The 15,381-nt window shown below is 39.2% G+C and overlaps 1 protein-coding gene across 1 annotated transcript; it reads left to right on the top strand.

The window, feature by feature from the left end:
- The first annotated feature begins 26 nt into the window (after window positions 1–26).
- Window positions 27–12,175, top strand: LOC139324552 (vomeronasal type-2 receptor 26-like). The gene is made up of 7 exons (XM_070954264.1): window positions 27–147; window positions 3,999–4,185; window positions 5,032–5,317; window positions 5,719–6,570; window positions 10,096–10,323; window positions 11,059–11,185; window positions 11,277–12,175. Exons 1-7 carry the CDS (start codon window positions 27–29, stop codon window positions 12,173–12,175), a joined length of 2,700 nt encoding a protein of 899 aa, XP_070810365.1.
- Window positions 12,176–15,381: the final 3,206 nt, after the last annotated feature.

The following is a 15,381-nucleotide window of genomic DNA, read 5'->3' as shown; positions in this document are numbered from 1 at the left end:
GCCAGGCGGGATGGGAAACCTGCGAAATGGCACAGCAGCCAAAGACAGATGCACATTCCACACTTATCTCTCCCAAGGCTGTAACCCAGGATTACCTGAAGATGCCAAGGGGGAGTGACCTCTACAACCCGCAAAATTGCTCCATTGGTGAATGTGATTGATATCACACCCTGGGGGGAGGGAGGAAACAGGGTCATAATTGGAGCGTAAATTACATAGGGTCAGAGCTGGCTTTACTTGGGAACGTGCTGACATGAAGCTCCTAATAAATAACTGGATTTCTTTTGAAGCTTGGCTCGAGACTCATGATTTAATTAGGGCATCCGTTGGAACCCTGACAGAAGGTCTATGGATTGTTTCTGAAGCAATTGGACAGAAGGATTGGTGCACATCCTGTGTAGTGGTCACCTACAAAATGCTATTGGGTTTCCTTCTTCAGCAGGAGGTTGAAGAAGGAATGCTATTGGCTTTCCTTTTTGATAGGTAGAAAACCCCGAAGGTGCCCCCCACAACTCTATTGTTTTGTTATTCTGTTAAAGCATGGGGTAAATTTAAAGGATTTTCCAGCTGGCAATGAGGTTTTCTCTTTAGTAGCAAAGACCAATGAAATCTCTGGGACAAAAATAATTGTAGTAAATTCAAATTCCATCGGACATCCAAATGTACCAACTCTCTGCAAAGTAGATTAAACTTCCTGTAAGTGCTCTCTGTGCTGTTTTCGTAAACCTGTTTTTCAAGTTTTTTATTTTTTATAAATGTATCAAATCAGTAAGATTTTCAGAGTTTCATAAATCTGAAAGGGGTACTGGATTGAAAGATTGTGGCAAAAACTACCTACTTCCTTCATTGACCACTGCCACTTGCAACTAGTTCTCAAATTACAGTTCCTTAGTTTCAGTTCAAAGATATTACAGACATCTTCAGAGCTACTTAACTCCTGATGGTCAACTCACCCATTCCACAGTCACATGATCACATTTTGAATGCTCAGCAATTGACCCACATTTTTTAGGTGCTGGCAGCATCTTACAGTCATGCAAGCATCATTTAGGGGGTGTTATTTTTGCTGGAAACCTCCAGTGACCTTTACCATGAGCATCATGACTTATGACCAAGAGTCTGCACTCAATTGCAGTCATAGGTTGAGCACTTCCTGTATAAGACTAATGGTTTGAGCCCTTGACTAATGGTTTTGAACCAAAGTTGATTTTTTTCCCCTCTGTTATGCAGCCAGTAAACCAATCTTCATTCTGCTGTATGCTTAGCACACTGTCATTTGACTGTTTCCCAATGCAATCTTTGTAAATCAGTATTCTACTGGATAGCGCGGGAGGACCCCTTGGAGGGTAGAGCCGAGGACTTTTTACAGTATCTGTATGACAAAATCGCTCAGATTCGGGAACACCTGGACTCTGACTGGGTAGATTCAGGGGGGATGATGGAGGCAGGTCTTGAGAATATTACCTCAGAAGAGTTTGATTCTGTGACTCCCGAAGACGTGGACAGGATACTGGGTAGACTGAGCGCAGCCACATGTTTATTGGACCCCTGTCCCTCCTAGTTAGTGCTGGCCTCCCGGGAGGTTATGCGAGGCTGGCTCCAGGGGATTATTCATGCTTCCTTGAGTGAGGGTGTCTTCCCCACCTCCTTGAAGGAGGTGGTGGTGAGGCCTCTCCTCAAGAAGCCTTCCCTGGACCCGGCAGTGTTGGCTAATTATCGTCCAGTCTCCAACGTTCGCTTTGTTGCGAAGGTTGTTGAGAGTGTGGTAGCACGACAGCTTCCTCAGAACCTGGATGAATTGGCTTATTTAGATCTGTTCCAGTCGGGCTTCAGGCCTGGGTACAGCACGGAGACAGCATTGGTCACATTGGTCGATGATCTCTGGAGGGCTCGGGACAGGGGTTGCTTCTCTGTCCTGGTCCTATTAGACTTCTCAGCAGCTTTTGATACCATCGATCATGGTATTAGGCTGCACCAGTTGGAAGAATTAGGGGTGGGGGGCACTGTGTTGCGGTGGTTCTCCTCCTTTCTCTCCGACCGGTCGCAGTCTGTGTTGACAGGGGGGCAGAAGTTGACCCCAAGGTCCCTTGTATGTGGGGTGCCACAGGGGTCGGTCCTCTCGCCCCTTCTGTTCAACATTTATGTGAAGCCGCTGGGTGAGATCATCCATGGTTTCGGGGTGAAGTACCATCAGTACGCTGATGACACTCAGCTGTACATCTCCACCCCGGATCACCCCAATGATGCCCTTGAAGTGATGTCCCGGTGCCTGGAGGCTGTACGGATCTGGATGGGGAGAAACAGACTCAGGCTCAACCCATCCAAGACTGAGTGGCTGTGGTTTCCGACGTCCCGATATAGTCAGTTGGTGCCATCACTGACTATTGGGGGCGAGTCGTTGGACCCCACGGAGAGGGCTCGCAACTTGGGTGTCCTCCTGGACTCACGGCTGTCTTTAGAAGAGCATTTGATGGCTGTGGCCAGGAGGACTTTTTATCAGGTTCGCCTGATACGCCAGTTGCGTCCCTTTCTGGATCGGGACTCATTACGCATGGTCACTCATGCCCTTGTTACTTCCCTCCTGAACTATTGTAATGCTCTCTACATGGGACTCCCATTGAGGAGCACCCGGAGGCTCCAACTGGTCCAGAATGCGGTCATGTGGGTGGTTACTGGAGCGACGTGGCGCTCCCATGTGACTCCCCTCCTGCGCAAGCTGCACTGGCTCCCGGTGGTCTTCCGGGTGCGCTTCAAGGTTCTGGTTACTACCTTTAGAGCGCTCCATGGCTTAGGACTGGGGTACCTACGAGACCGCCTTCTGCCACCAATAGCCTCTCACCGACCAGTACACTCCCATAGAGAGGGTCTTCTCAGAGTGCCATTGGTCAAACAATATCAATTGGTGGCCCCCGGGGGGGGGTTCTCTGTGGGGGCACCCGCCATCTGGAACGAGCTCCCCCTGGATATACGGAGGATCCTAGATCTGCGCACTTTCCACCGCACCCTCAAAACATTCTTATTCCAGCAGGCTAGTCTGGCCTAACCTCCCTTTTGAATTGCTTTTAAATTGGTTTTATAATGGGGTGTTTTAAATCTGGCTAAAGTATTTAATGTATTTTAAATGGTTTTTAATGTTTGTATTATGTATATTTTACTTTTTTGGCTGTTCACCGCCCTGAGTCCTTTGGGAGTAAGGTGGTATATAAATTTAATTATAAATAAATAAAAAAATAAAATAAAATTATATGCCAATAGTAGAATTCAACCACATGACAATCAAGTATTGCAATACACATCCCAATTTCTGGAGAAATACCTGAAAATAATTGCAACAGAATGCAATGGAAGGTAGAGAATGGAGAGTAGTGTGGTTTAGTGTAGTGGAAGAATGGAATGGAGTCAAGAAGTGTTTTTATTAGGGCAACCTGGACTACCCAGTAAATATAAATTTAACAAAAAAAGAGAAGTCGAGAGTTGAGTGGACTGGAGTGGACCAGAATGGACCAGGACAGGACAGGACAGAATAGATCTACAGTAGCTACAATCAATGCCTATACATATGGCCATAACTATAACTATATCTCTGTTTTGGTTTATAGATCTCAAGATATTATATTTTTCTTGTGGCTCATTCCTTCTTGCCTCAAGAGGGCCTCAGATGTTTTGTAGATGTTTACATAGGTGACAGTATCTCTATCGTAATGGATTTAGCTTGTTTGTCTCTTCCAAATTCTATGGGTCTCCATGGGAAAAGGAGGAGCTGACCCTGAAGGATGTTATTTATTGTTCTCATGATATTCCATCCCATGGATGGAAGCCCCAAACCTTTGTGAGTTGATTTGATAGCATGTTACACTGTCTATTTCTTTTTGAAAAACATCTCAAGAAGACAGGTCAGTCTGATCTACTTCAAAGATCTTGTTGCAGACAGAGGCATTTGTACACAAAAAGAAGACATTCATGGAAGATGTTAGCATTCGTGCAGTTATTCTTAATAGTACTGCCTCAAGTAGTGTGCAAGGATCCTAGCCTTCAGTGTGATTTTGATGAGCTTCCTCCTATTCATCACACACATCATCAGCTTGAAGAGATTAATATCGCTGGCATTATTTCTGTATTCTTTACATTTTCTAAACCCATTGATTTCAGTCAACATCCTTCACAGGGGTTTCATGATGGACTTATGTACGTACAACATCATTTCAATGTCAAGTTCTGGACATTGCTGTTAAATCACATGATGCTTCAAGTTTTTTCCTTTAATGACAAAAATCAAAAAGAAGCATCTTAAACAAAATGCTAGATTTATGAAGTTATATTTTACTTTAGTTTCCATGTAAGTTGAAAAAGATTCAAATCTACATTTATATAAAAAGAACCATCTATATAGAGAGCATATAAATATAGAGGGATTTAATTTATGAAGCCAGTAATAGTAATAGCACTTAGATTTATTTACAGCACTCTCTGAGCAGTTTACAACATCAGCATATTTTCCAAATCAATTTAGGTCCTCATTTAATTGACGGTGGAAGGACGGAAGAATGAATCAACCTTGTGCTGGTCAGAATCAAACTCCTGACAGTGCGCAGAGTTAGCCTACAAAACTGCCTTCCAATCACTGTGCCACCATGGTCCGATATAACTACCACTATGATTTTTTGGGGGGAAGGGGCAGGACACATATTTTCTATCATAAATCTTCTCATTTGATTTTTTGGTACATAAATTTAGCAATTTCACCCATATTTAAAAATAGAGCTTGGATATAGGGACTTTCCCATACATTAAGAAATAACGCTTCCAATTTTAAGCCAGTATTTGTTTTGTATTAAAAATAACTCCAGTTCCTGGGTGGATATATATGTGCTAGTATTTTGCTTTGCATTTTCCAGGATCTTAAATGAATAATAATAATACTGTACTGAAACAAATTCCATAAAATGTGTTGCACTGAAAGATTACAAGTGTCATAATAAGAAGCAAACAACTTTTTCTGCATATTTCATTTTGATTCTTTTGGTTTTACAGAATATTTTTTCAGAATTACCAGCATATCCTGGCCTTAGTGTTTACCGTAAAACAAATCAATGAAAATCCCCAGATTCTACCCAATGTCACACTGGGCTTCCACATTTTTAACAGCCATTTTAGTCCAGGCTGGACTTACTTTGCCTCAATGTTGCTGCCTTTCGCTCAGGGAAAATTCATCCCTAACTACAAGTGTGGGGCCCCAAAAAGTTTGGCTGCAGTCATTGGTACACCTGACATCGCTCTTCACATGGCAACTGTATTGTGCATCTACAAAGTTCCTCAGGTAAGATGTACTGAAGACATACATTATCATTCTTCCTTACCTCCCCAGACATCTGTATGCTTTTGTTTATAGAAAGGAGAGAAATTTCAGATTCCCAGTTATTTTTTTTGCTTGGTAGGATCACCACAGCAATATGAATAATTGTAACTTTGAAGAGACGGTGGGAATTTTTGGCATAGCAAATTGTTCTTCAATTCTAGACATTGAACTAAGGTTCAAATCTGAAATATTCACAATGAGACTATTTACTGATACCTTAGGAGTGGCATCTTGGTTGATATTTCAGAATAAACATAACTAGTATTTCACTATATAAACTGAAGTCAAAGATTGAAATGAATATTAACATTTTCAGAGGCTCACATAGACCTTTGGAATTGCATATGTTTATCTTTCTATAGTTGACCTATGGCTCTACTCCAGTCATGGATAAAGAGACTCAATCAATTTTCTTCCAACAAATGTTTCCAGATGAATCCCACCAACGCAAGGGCCTCTTGCAGCTACTGCTGTGTTTTAGATGGATCTGGATTGGAATTCTTGTTGTAAAAGATGAGAAAGGAGAGAAATTTGTCCAGGAGATGATTCCCACATTTTCTGAGAATGGCATCTGTGTTGAATTCATAGTAGAGTTACCAAATGTAGCTTTTTACAGTGACTTTACTGATACTATGGAGGAAGGATTACATATATACCATGTTCTCATGAACAGCACAGCCAATGTGATAATCTTATATGGTGAAATTCAGTCCTTATCAGTTCTCAGAACTTTCCTCCAGTTTTCAGAAGTGGAGGTTATACCAAGGAAGAATAAGATTTGGCTTATAACTGCTCAGACAGATTACACTTCAATGTCTGTTCATAAATCATGCAATATCAATTTCCTACATGGTGCTTTATCCTTTGCAGTTCACACAAAGAAAGTACCAGAATTCCAGGAATTTCTTCAGAACTTAAGTCCAAACAACAACCAACATGATCATTTTCGGAAAGATTTTTGGGAACAGGCATTTGATTGTTTCTTTGCAAACTCAAACATGGAGGAATTTGAGAAGAAATGTACTGGACAGGAGAGGCTTGAGACCCTTCCCACCTCTGTGTTTGAAACACACATGAGTGGACAGAGTTACAATATTTACAATGCAGTCCATGTTGTGGCACATGCTTTGCAATCTTTGTATTTATCCAAATCCAGGGGAAAAACAATAAAGAAAGAAGGAAGGAAACAGTTTCACAGTCAAGTGTGGTGGGAGGTAAGTCTGTAATTAGAATGCAGAAACCACCATATCTGTAGCTGCAACATCTGTCAGTAAACTCTAGCAAACAATATTCTCTAGGGATATTGACATTAAGTCTGAAAGCAGTACAATTGAATTGAAAAAATAACTGAAATCTTTAACGATGAAAAATAACAGTAAACATATACAATAAACATATACTATAAATTGGTTTAATAAGTGTGCACAACTTACTGTAAATGGGGTTATGGCTGTGTTCAAATTAACCAATCACATTCAAACGGATGGAAACTAGTAGTCCTAGTAGTACCTGCATCAATTCAAATGTCTCTAATCTAGCTTGTATAAAGTCCAGCTGTTCTAGTAGGATTTTTCTGACACGTACTCAGTTGCCTCTTACAGGAAAAGCTATGATCTGCAAAGAGCATAAAAAACATCAAAGAGATCTCATTGTAGGAAGGTATCAGTCAGAAGAAGGGTACAAAATAATTTCTAACGTATTGGATGTATCGTAGAACACAGTGAAGGCAGTCTTCAACAGGTGGAGAAAATATGGCATAAAAGTGCCATTACCAAGAATTAGATGTCCCTCCAAAATTAATGAAAAAAACAGAAGAAAACTGGTCTAAGAGTCTGCGAAGAGGCTTACAAAACATTATAGGAGCTGCAGGAATTTCTGGCAAGTACTGATTGTGTTTTATAAGTGAGGTGGAGAGAATTATGAACAGTTCCAAATATCAGTCAATTTTGGCACAAATACTTCAGACTTCTGCTAAAATGCTGAAGATGAATAGGGTTTTCACCTTTCAATATATACTATGCCCCAAGGCATACCTCCAAATCAGCAAAAGAATAGATTCACCAGAAGAAGAAGAACGTTTTGAAATGACCAAGATAGAGTCTAGATCAGAATCAAATTAAAAATCTGTGGACTGACCTGAAGAGGGCAATGCCCTGGAGATGTTCTTTCAATATGATGCCTTTGCCATATGAAATATTTGGACTGCTTTGGCAAGGAAGAGTGGACATAAATTGCCAAGATAAGATGTGCCATGCTGATAGGTTCCTACCGCCAAAAACTGAATCCTGCCATAAAATCAAAAGGTGCTTCAACAAAATATTAGTTTAACAGTGTGCACATTTGTACATTGTTATACGTGATTCTTTTTATTTCTCCTCCCAAAAAGATTTCAGTTTCAGTTCAAGTAAAAAAAAATAAACTAAATTGTACAGTTTATATATTATATGAAAGGTGGAAAAAATTCAGAAGTGGTTTATCTTAGTCTGATTTTTTATATATATGTTTAGAACCTGGCATCTTAACAGGGGTGTATAGCAGTGTGATGGCTCATGAGGGGACACGAGTACTCATGCATGGTAGGGTGAGATCCCATCAATTGTTCCAGCTCCTGCTGACCTAGCAGTTTGAATGCATGGAATTACAAGTAGATAGATAGGTACCACTTTGGTGGGCATGTTAATAGGGTCATGAAAGGAGCCTTCATCCAGGCATCACTTAGGCAACAGTGATGTCATTGGCTAATCCTTTCAACTAGGAAGCTCCTTGGTGCTTCCAACACAAAAAAAGATTGCAAACAGGGATATATATATATATATATATTTAAATTGTAAGTACAATTTTTTTTTATAAAATTATTGTCTAAATTAATTTAGATTGATTTTACTTTCTAAAAATTTGTCTGTCTTCCATTATACTGTACATTTTATAGGTAGTCCTTACTTAACAATTGTAATTGAGGTCTGAATTTCCATTGTCAAATGATGCAGATATAAGTGTGATGTTTCTTGACCATGTGGCTTAACAATAGTAGTTGGCAAAGACTCCAGTTACCATTGTTAAGTGAGGACTGTGCAGGATTTTAAATAAGGACCTCATATGATCACAACTTTCAAATTCCTTCTAGCTTCCCCATTAACTTTGCTTGTGGAAAGCCAACAAGAAAGGTTGCAAATCACAACCATGTAAATCTAAGAGGTAGCAACAGACACCAATCAGGACCAGTTGCCAATATCCAGGATTGTGATCATATGACCACAAGGAAGTCATATGTGCCATTCATTCTGCATCATTGCAATTTTAAATGGTGTTGAACAAGCTGTCATTACACAAGCATCACTTGTATTTATGTGTTGCTCTGCTGCCTTATTTACAGAGACCCACAAATGTTGACTGAGAAACCAATACCATTTAGGTCAGGGCTAATTTTATGAACTATAGTAACAGAATCCTACAAGTCTAAGTGTCCTTAGCCCTCCTTCATATTCTCTTTGTTTGATGTGAGTGTGACTGAAATGTTTTCTCTAGTTATATTTGTTGGTCCAGGCTCCAGATCTTATTTGACTGTTGCCTTGATAGTGGCTCTCCATCCTGTCCTTCAAGACCATTCCTATTAGCTCTAGAGATGGAGGGAGGTTGATTTCCTTAGTCTCTTGTTAGTGGGTCAGGCATTGGGCTATCAGACATTGTAGCTTCAGTTCTTGTGGGAGCCATGATTGAATGCATATGACTCCTCTAAATGAAATGCTCCTGAGCCCATCTAGGTCAACAGGTCAACTCGATATGTCTGATGACCATTTTTCTCTCAATTTTCAAAATAAGATTACATATTTAAAAATGTAAGACAAGAACAAGATAAAAATAACACTGAAAAAGTATGTCTTACTATGTGTATGTGTGGTATGTATACATACATACACATATACCTTTTAAGTTACTTTCAGTTACATTTTCTTTTATCTTATTATTTATCATGGTTGCACAATGGTTAGAATGCAGTATTGCAGGCTGACTCTGCCCACTGGCAGGAGTTCAATCCTGACCTAGTGTCAGGGTTCTGATGCTTTGCGAATTGATACCTAGGTTGATTCAGTATTCTATCCTTCCGAGGTAAAATGAGGACCCAGATTGTTGGGGGCAATATGCTGACTGTGTAAGCTGCTTAGAGAGGGCTGTAAAGCACTGTAAAGTGGTATATAAGTCTAAGTGCTATTGTTATTGATATCTTGGTTCTAGTCTGCAATAATTCAAATCAAACTTTAGCATGGCTTGAGCAAATATAAGGCTCTTTAGAAATAAGAATAGTATTAAACTTTTGTAGCCTTATGCATCCTTGTACTTATTACCATGTTTTCCCGAACGTAAGATCCTGTCTTATATTTTTTTGAACCCTGAAATAAGTGCTTGGCCTTATTGCCATGTGCTCAAAAGCCTGATTGGGTTTATTATCAGGGGATGTCTTATTTTGGGGAAAACAGGGTATATATTTATCAGAAGTAATCTAATTTAAGAAGCTTTCACAATTAAACTACAAAGTGTAATTTTTTTTGCCTTTTTATATTACAATTCTATGTTAATTTTATTTCAGTAATCGGATATTTTACCTCTACTCAAAGTTGTTTATATTTATATTTTCTTTCTTTAAAGAGGCATCCATATATATATTTTGAACATATGAATTATTTTTCCCTCCCTTTATCCTGTTCTCTCTTTGTCCCTTTCTCTGTGTTGCTGTATTTCAGGTTCATTCTTTTCTGAGAAGTGTCAGATTCAACAACAGTGTTGGTGAAATGATCTCCTTTGATAAAAACGGAGAATTCATTGGTGGATTTGATATTATCAACTGGATCACATTCCCAAATCAGTCTTTTCTTAGGGTCAAAGTTGGAATGGTAGATCCCACAGCTCCAGCAGACAAGTTCTTCAATATTTCTGTAGATTCCATCACGTGGCCAGTAGGCTTTAACCAGGTGAGTCGTGTGAATCTAGATTTGTCTGTCTTCATTTATATACTATAAAAATATGATTATTAATGGTTGTCTCAGAGCATCATCTGTGAATAAAGTTTGTACTAAGTAGAAATGTCCTGAAGAAAGAAAACATTATCTGTAAGAATGTTTACTTTTCTAATAGTTGGTATAAAACACTGTACCCTTTATTTTGGCCCTGTTAATTATGGACCTTGGTTTTAAAAGCAAGAGCTCAAGTCTAGTGTACTACATTTCTGTTGACTTCAAATCCAGAACCATCTTTAACTAACCAGAAATTGTCTTTGGAGAGTGAGGATGATAGTCATGAAAAGTCATAGATGTCAATAAAGATAGATATTTAATGAATTATTATTTCAGACTGAATCCCTGTCAAAATGATGATAGCCCCAGAGCATCATGTCTGAATAGGTTAAGTACAAATGTACTTAGGAACAAATTATCTGTAGTTGGTATAGAATCTTTACATTGGCCCTCTTTTAATTATGGACAACATTTTTCATGTTTTGAAGTAAAAGCTGAAACTAGTGTATTAGATTTCATCAGTCGGGATATATTTAATGAATTATTATTTCAGACCAATTCCATCTTAAAATGATATCATCACATTCTGCTTATTAATCCATATTTATTCTGTTGATTCCACAGTAACAGTATTTCTCCAAGCACTTCCTTTCCCCTCTGTATCTTAAAATATTCTTCTTCATTCATTGACAGACATTACCTCTATCTTTATGTAATGATCCTTGTGAGACAGGATACAGCAAGGCCAAAAAAGAAGGAGAGTCATTTTGCTGCTATGATTGCCACCTGTGTCCAGAGGGAAAAATATCAAAGGAGAAGGGTAGGAAATTTCCAAATTTAATGGGACTAAGCCATGAAGGTACAACACTGTCTTTAATCATTGATATCAATTCCACTCTGTTCTTTTTCAGACAAGGATGACTGCTCTCCATGTCCCGAAGATCAATATCCAAATCCTGACAAAAATATGTGCATTCCAAAGCGGATCACTTTTTTGTCCTATGAAGAACCCTTAGGGATCAGTCTGACTATTCTTTCTCTCTGCTTTTCTTTGTTGACAATTTTGGCAATAATAACCATCATGAAACATAAAGACACTGCTATCGTTAAAGCCAACAACCGGAATCTCACCTACACTCTCTTAGTTTTCCTCCTCTTCTCTTTCCTTTGTGTGTTTCTATTTGTTGGGAGGCCCAATACGATTGTATGTGTCCTTCGACAACCAGCTTTTGGGCTGATCTTTTCTGTGTCAGTTTCTTGTGTCCTGGCCAAAACTTTTGTTGTGGTTCTAGCATTCATGGCCACCAAACCTAGTTCCAAATTGAGGAAATGGGTCGGGGGCAGAATGATCAGTTTCATTCTTCTATCCTGCTCCCTTGTTCAAATATCTTTTTGTGCTGCATGGCTAATAATGTCCCCACCATATCCAGATTTTGATACACAGTCAATTTCTGAAGAAGTCATCATGGAGTGCAAAGAAGACTCGGCCATGTTCTACTGTGTTTTGGGCTTTATGGGTTTTCTTGCTCTGGTTAGCTTCTCTGCTGCTTTTCTAGCTAGGAAGTTACCTGACAGCTTCAATGAAGCCAAATTCATCACCTTCAGCATGTTGGTCTTCTGCAGTGTTTGGCTGTGTTTTATTCCAACGTATCTAAGCACAAGGGGAAAATATATGCTGGCAGTGGAGATCTTCTCCATGATCTCCTCCAGTGCTGGCTTATTGGTGTGCATCTTTTTCCCCAAGTGTTTTATCATTGTGATGAGACCTGAACTGAACAATAAACATCAGCTCATGAAAAGAAAGTTTTAATAATGATATTCTTTATTTCTCCATATTGCGGATCTTCCCCACTTGCATATTTAAGCCAGAAAACAATCTGTAGTTAGATTGGCCTCCTATGTTGCAATTCCTATCTTCCCTGGAGATTTGGGTAGGTCATAACTTTTTTTCCTTCTGAAAGACAATTAAAAATGGGGACCATAAACCAAATAAATAATAGTACAAATTTATTTATTGAAATATTTCAGTATGTGATAGACATCTCTGACTAAATATATAGATTAAATGTGAATGTTAAGTTTGTTTTTACTAGTCATCTTAATTCCTTTGCATGCTAAAGGTAAAGGTTTCCCTATCCAGTTGTGTTCCTCTATGTTTCTTGGCTGAGGGAGCCAGCATTGTCCAAAGACATTTTCCATGGTCATGTGACCAGCATGGCTATATGCCGAAGGCGTACAAAATGCTATAACCTTCCCACCAATATGGTACCTATTATTAATTTGCATTTGCATACCTTTGAACTGCTGGGTGAACAGGAGCTGGGACAAGAACCAGAGGTCACCCCATTTTGCAGTTCCTTTAACTGTTAAGCCATCATGCCCCCTCAATATATGCACACTAGAATATGTAAAAAGAAGTGGGGATTAAATACAAATGAGACTTTCATTTAAATAGGGAAGGCCTATGAATTGATTCTGTAGCAATTGGACAGTGGGAATTCTCTGTTGCAGATCATGTGTAGCAGGGGTAAAATGCACTTAATTTCACTACCAGATCACAAATGTGAGTGCGCGCACTTCTTCTGCGCATGCACAGAGGGTCATAAATGGGACAACATGACATCCAGGCAGGTGGGCATAGCCTTCTGCCGCCAGCCCTACCGGATCATGCGAGCCTGATAGATCCGGCTGGATTTCACTGCTCATATTTAGTGATCACCTACGAAACATGGTGTAAAATCAAAAGATCTTTTATTGGGCCATATGTCTTCTCCTCAGTAGCAAAGACAAAAAAAATATCTGGTACAAAAATAATTCTAGTAAATCCAAATAAATTCCATCATAAGTCCAACACATGTTAGTATCCAATTACATGATGGTCTCCCTCTAGGAAATTCAATTGAGTATGATAACTGTGTAGAACAGTAGGTTCCATTGTCATAAGTCTGAGTACATAGAGTTTTGCAATTCTTGATTGAGAACCATATTGTGATTCTAAGTACCAGCTGATGCGATCTCTTGAAGAACACTAGCTGGAAGTTGCAAAGAATTTGGAACCAGGTTATCTGAGGAACTGTCTCAACCCTATGGAGTTATGCCACCGCAACCGTGCCAGCAGAAGAGATGTGGATGCTGTTGTTGAAGGAATTCTGGCTGGCAGGATCCAGGAAAAGACCACTTTCTGCCATGTCACTTGCCCTATAGAACATCATACCCACAAAGGTGAAATTCACACCCACTCTTCTGGCCTTTTGAAAGATTGAACACTTGGCTCTTTCAGCTGGTCTGGGGTTCCAGTGAAGGAAGTGACATCTTCAAAGTGATTAATTGATTAGAGAGAATTCACCTACTCCCATTGCCCACTTCATTTTGGTTAATAGAATTTTAACTGAATTATAAATTGTCTGTATTTAATGTTTTATATGGTATTTGATTAAATGACTACAAACCTAGAAACTCTAGGTTTTCTCTCATTCAATCAAATACAATATAACACATTAAAACAGACCAATTTATAATTGGGAGAGCAAATTTATAATACAGACCTAATTTATAATTAGGCCTAAGGCCTCAGAGAATCTAATGAGAGTGGGAAAAGGGTTCTCTCAGGGTTGGGAAAGCCAGGGCATGTGGGCTTAAACCTGTACTAGCTTCCAACAGCCTCCACCATCCAGGAGGCAACCTACACTCCACTTAATGACCCACACATTCATTTTATGTATGTTGGGAGTGAGCAGAGATGGGGGAGGGTGTTAGGTGACATTTTCACCTAATAACTGCCATGACCATAATAGACAAGCTCCATTATAGTTGTATCTTGAGGACTACCTGTAATTGAAATGGAATGGACTGTAATGGAGAGTAGAGAATGGAGAGTAGAATACTATGTTTCCCCGAAAATAAGACCCTGTATTATATTTTTTTGAACCCTAAAATAAGTGCTTGGCCTTATTGCCATGTGCTCAAAAGCCCAATTGGGCTTATTATCAGGGGTTGTCTTATTTTGGGGAAAACAAGGTAGTTTAGTGTAGTGTAAATGGGAGAACAGAACAGAACAGGAAAAGAAATATCAATGCCTATACTTTGCTGCAAGTTTTTAATGATTTTATTTTTGTCTTGTGGCTCATGGTTTCCTCCTCTAGAGGCTCTGCATGTTTTGAAAATGTTCACATATGTGACTGTCTCACTATCATCATGGAATTAACCAGTTTGTCTCTTGCAAATCCTTTGGGACTCTGGAAAAAGGAGGAACTGATTTTGAAGGATGATATTTATTGTCCCAATTCCAACCCCGAGCTGGAAGCCCTAAAACTCTGTGGATTTGATAGTATGTTCCGCTCTCTAGTTTTGACTGAAAATCATCTAAAGGAGAGAAGTCAGTCTGATCTACTTCAAAGATCTTGTGGCAGACAGATGCCTTTGTACACAGAAAGAAGACACTCATGGAAGATCTTAGCATTCATACTATTAATAGTATTGTCTGAAGTGGTGTGCAAGGTTCCTAGTCCTCACTGTGACTTTGATGAACCTCTTCCTATTCGGCACACTTATCATCAGCTTGGGGACATTAATATTGCTGGCATTATTTCTGCATTCTTTACATTTTCAAATCCCATTGATTTCAGTCAACATCCTTTTCACGGATTTCAAGATGGAGTTGTGTATGTACATCATCAATTTATTGTCATGCTCTGGATATTGCAGTCAAACCATAGACAGGATGCTTCCTCTACTGAATTTTTTTAAAAAATAGGATACCTAGGTGTATTTTGTATGGTTATATTTTACTTTACTTTCCATGTAAAGTGAAAAAGAGACCAATTCTCCCCTTATAAGAAATCACATCTAAATATCTATATCTATATATCTATCTATATCTATCTGTATCTATTTATCTATCTATACCTATCTGCCTGCCTGCCTGCCTGCCTGCCTGCCTGCCTGCCTGCCTGCCTGCCTGCCTGCCTGCCTACCTACCTACCTACCTACCTACCTATCTATCTATCTATCTATCTA

Source organism: Pituophis catenifer, unplaced genomic scaffold (assembly GCF_029215685.1).
Source record: "Pituophis catenifer annectens isolate HBS135680 unplaced genomic scaffold, rPitCat1.0.hap2 SCAF_15, whole genome shotgun sequence".
Taxonomy (NCBI): Eukaryota; Metazoa; Chordata; class Lepidosauria; order Squamata; family Colubridae; genus Pituophis; species Pituophis catenifer.
Note: the sequence above shows the minus strand (reverse complement) of the source record. Positions and strands in the feature narration are given on the sequence as shown.

Excerpts from the sequence above, each read along its gene's own strand:
- LOC139324552 (XM_070954264.1), top strand. The coding sequence starts at position 27 with ATGGCACAGCAGCCAAAGACAGATGCACATTCCACACTTATCTCTCCC. Across the intron at positions 5,318-5,718 it reads GCATCTACAAAGTTCCTCAG|TTGACCTATGGCTCTACTCC; the intron begins GTAAGATGTACT and ends ATCTTTCTATAG. Across the intron at positions 11,186-11,276 it reads AAAAATATCAAAGGAGAAGG|ACAAGGATGACTGCTCTCCA; the intron begins GTAGGAAATTTC and ends GTTCTTTTTCAG.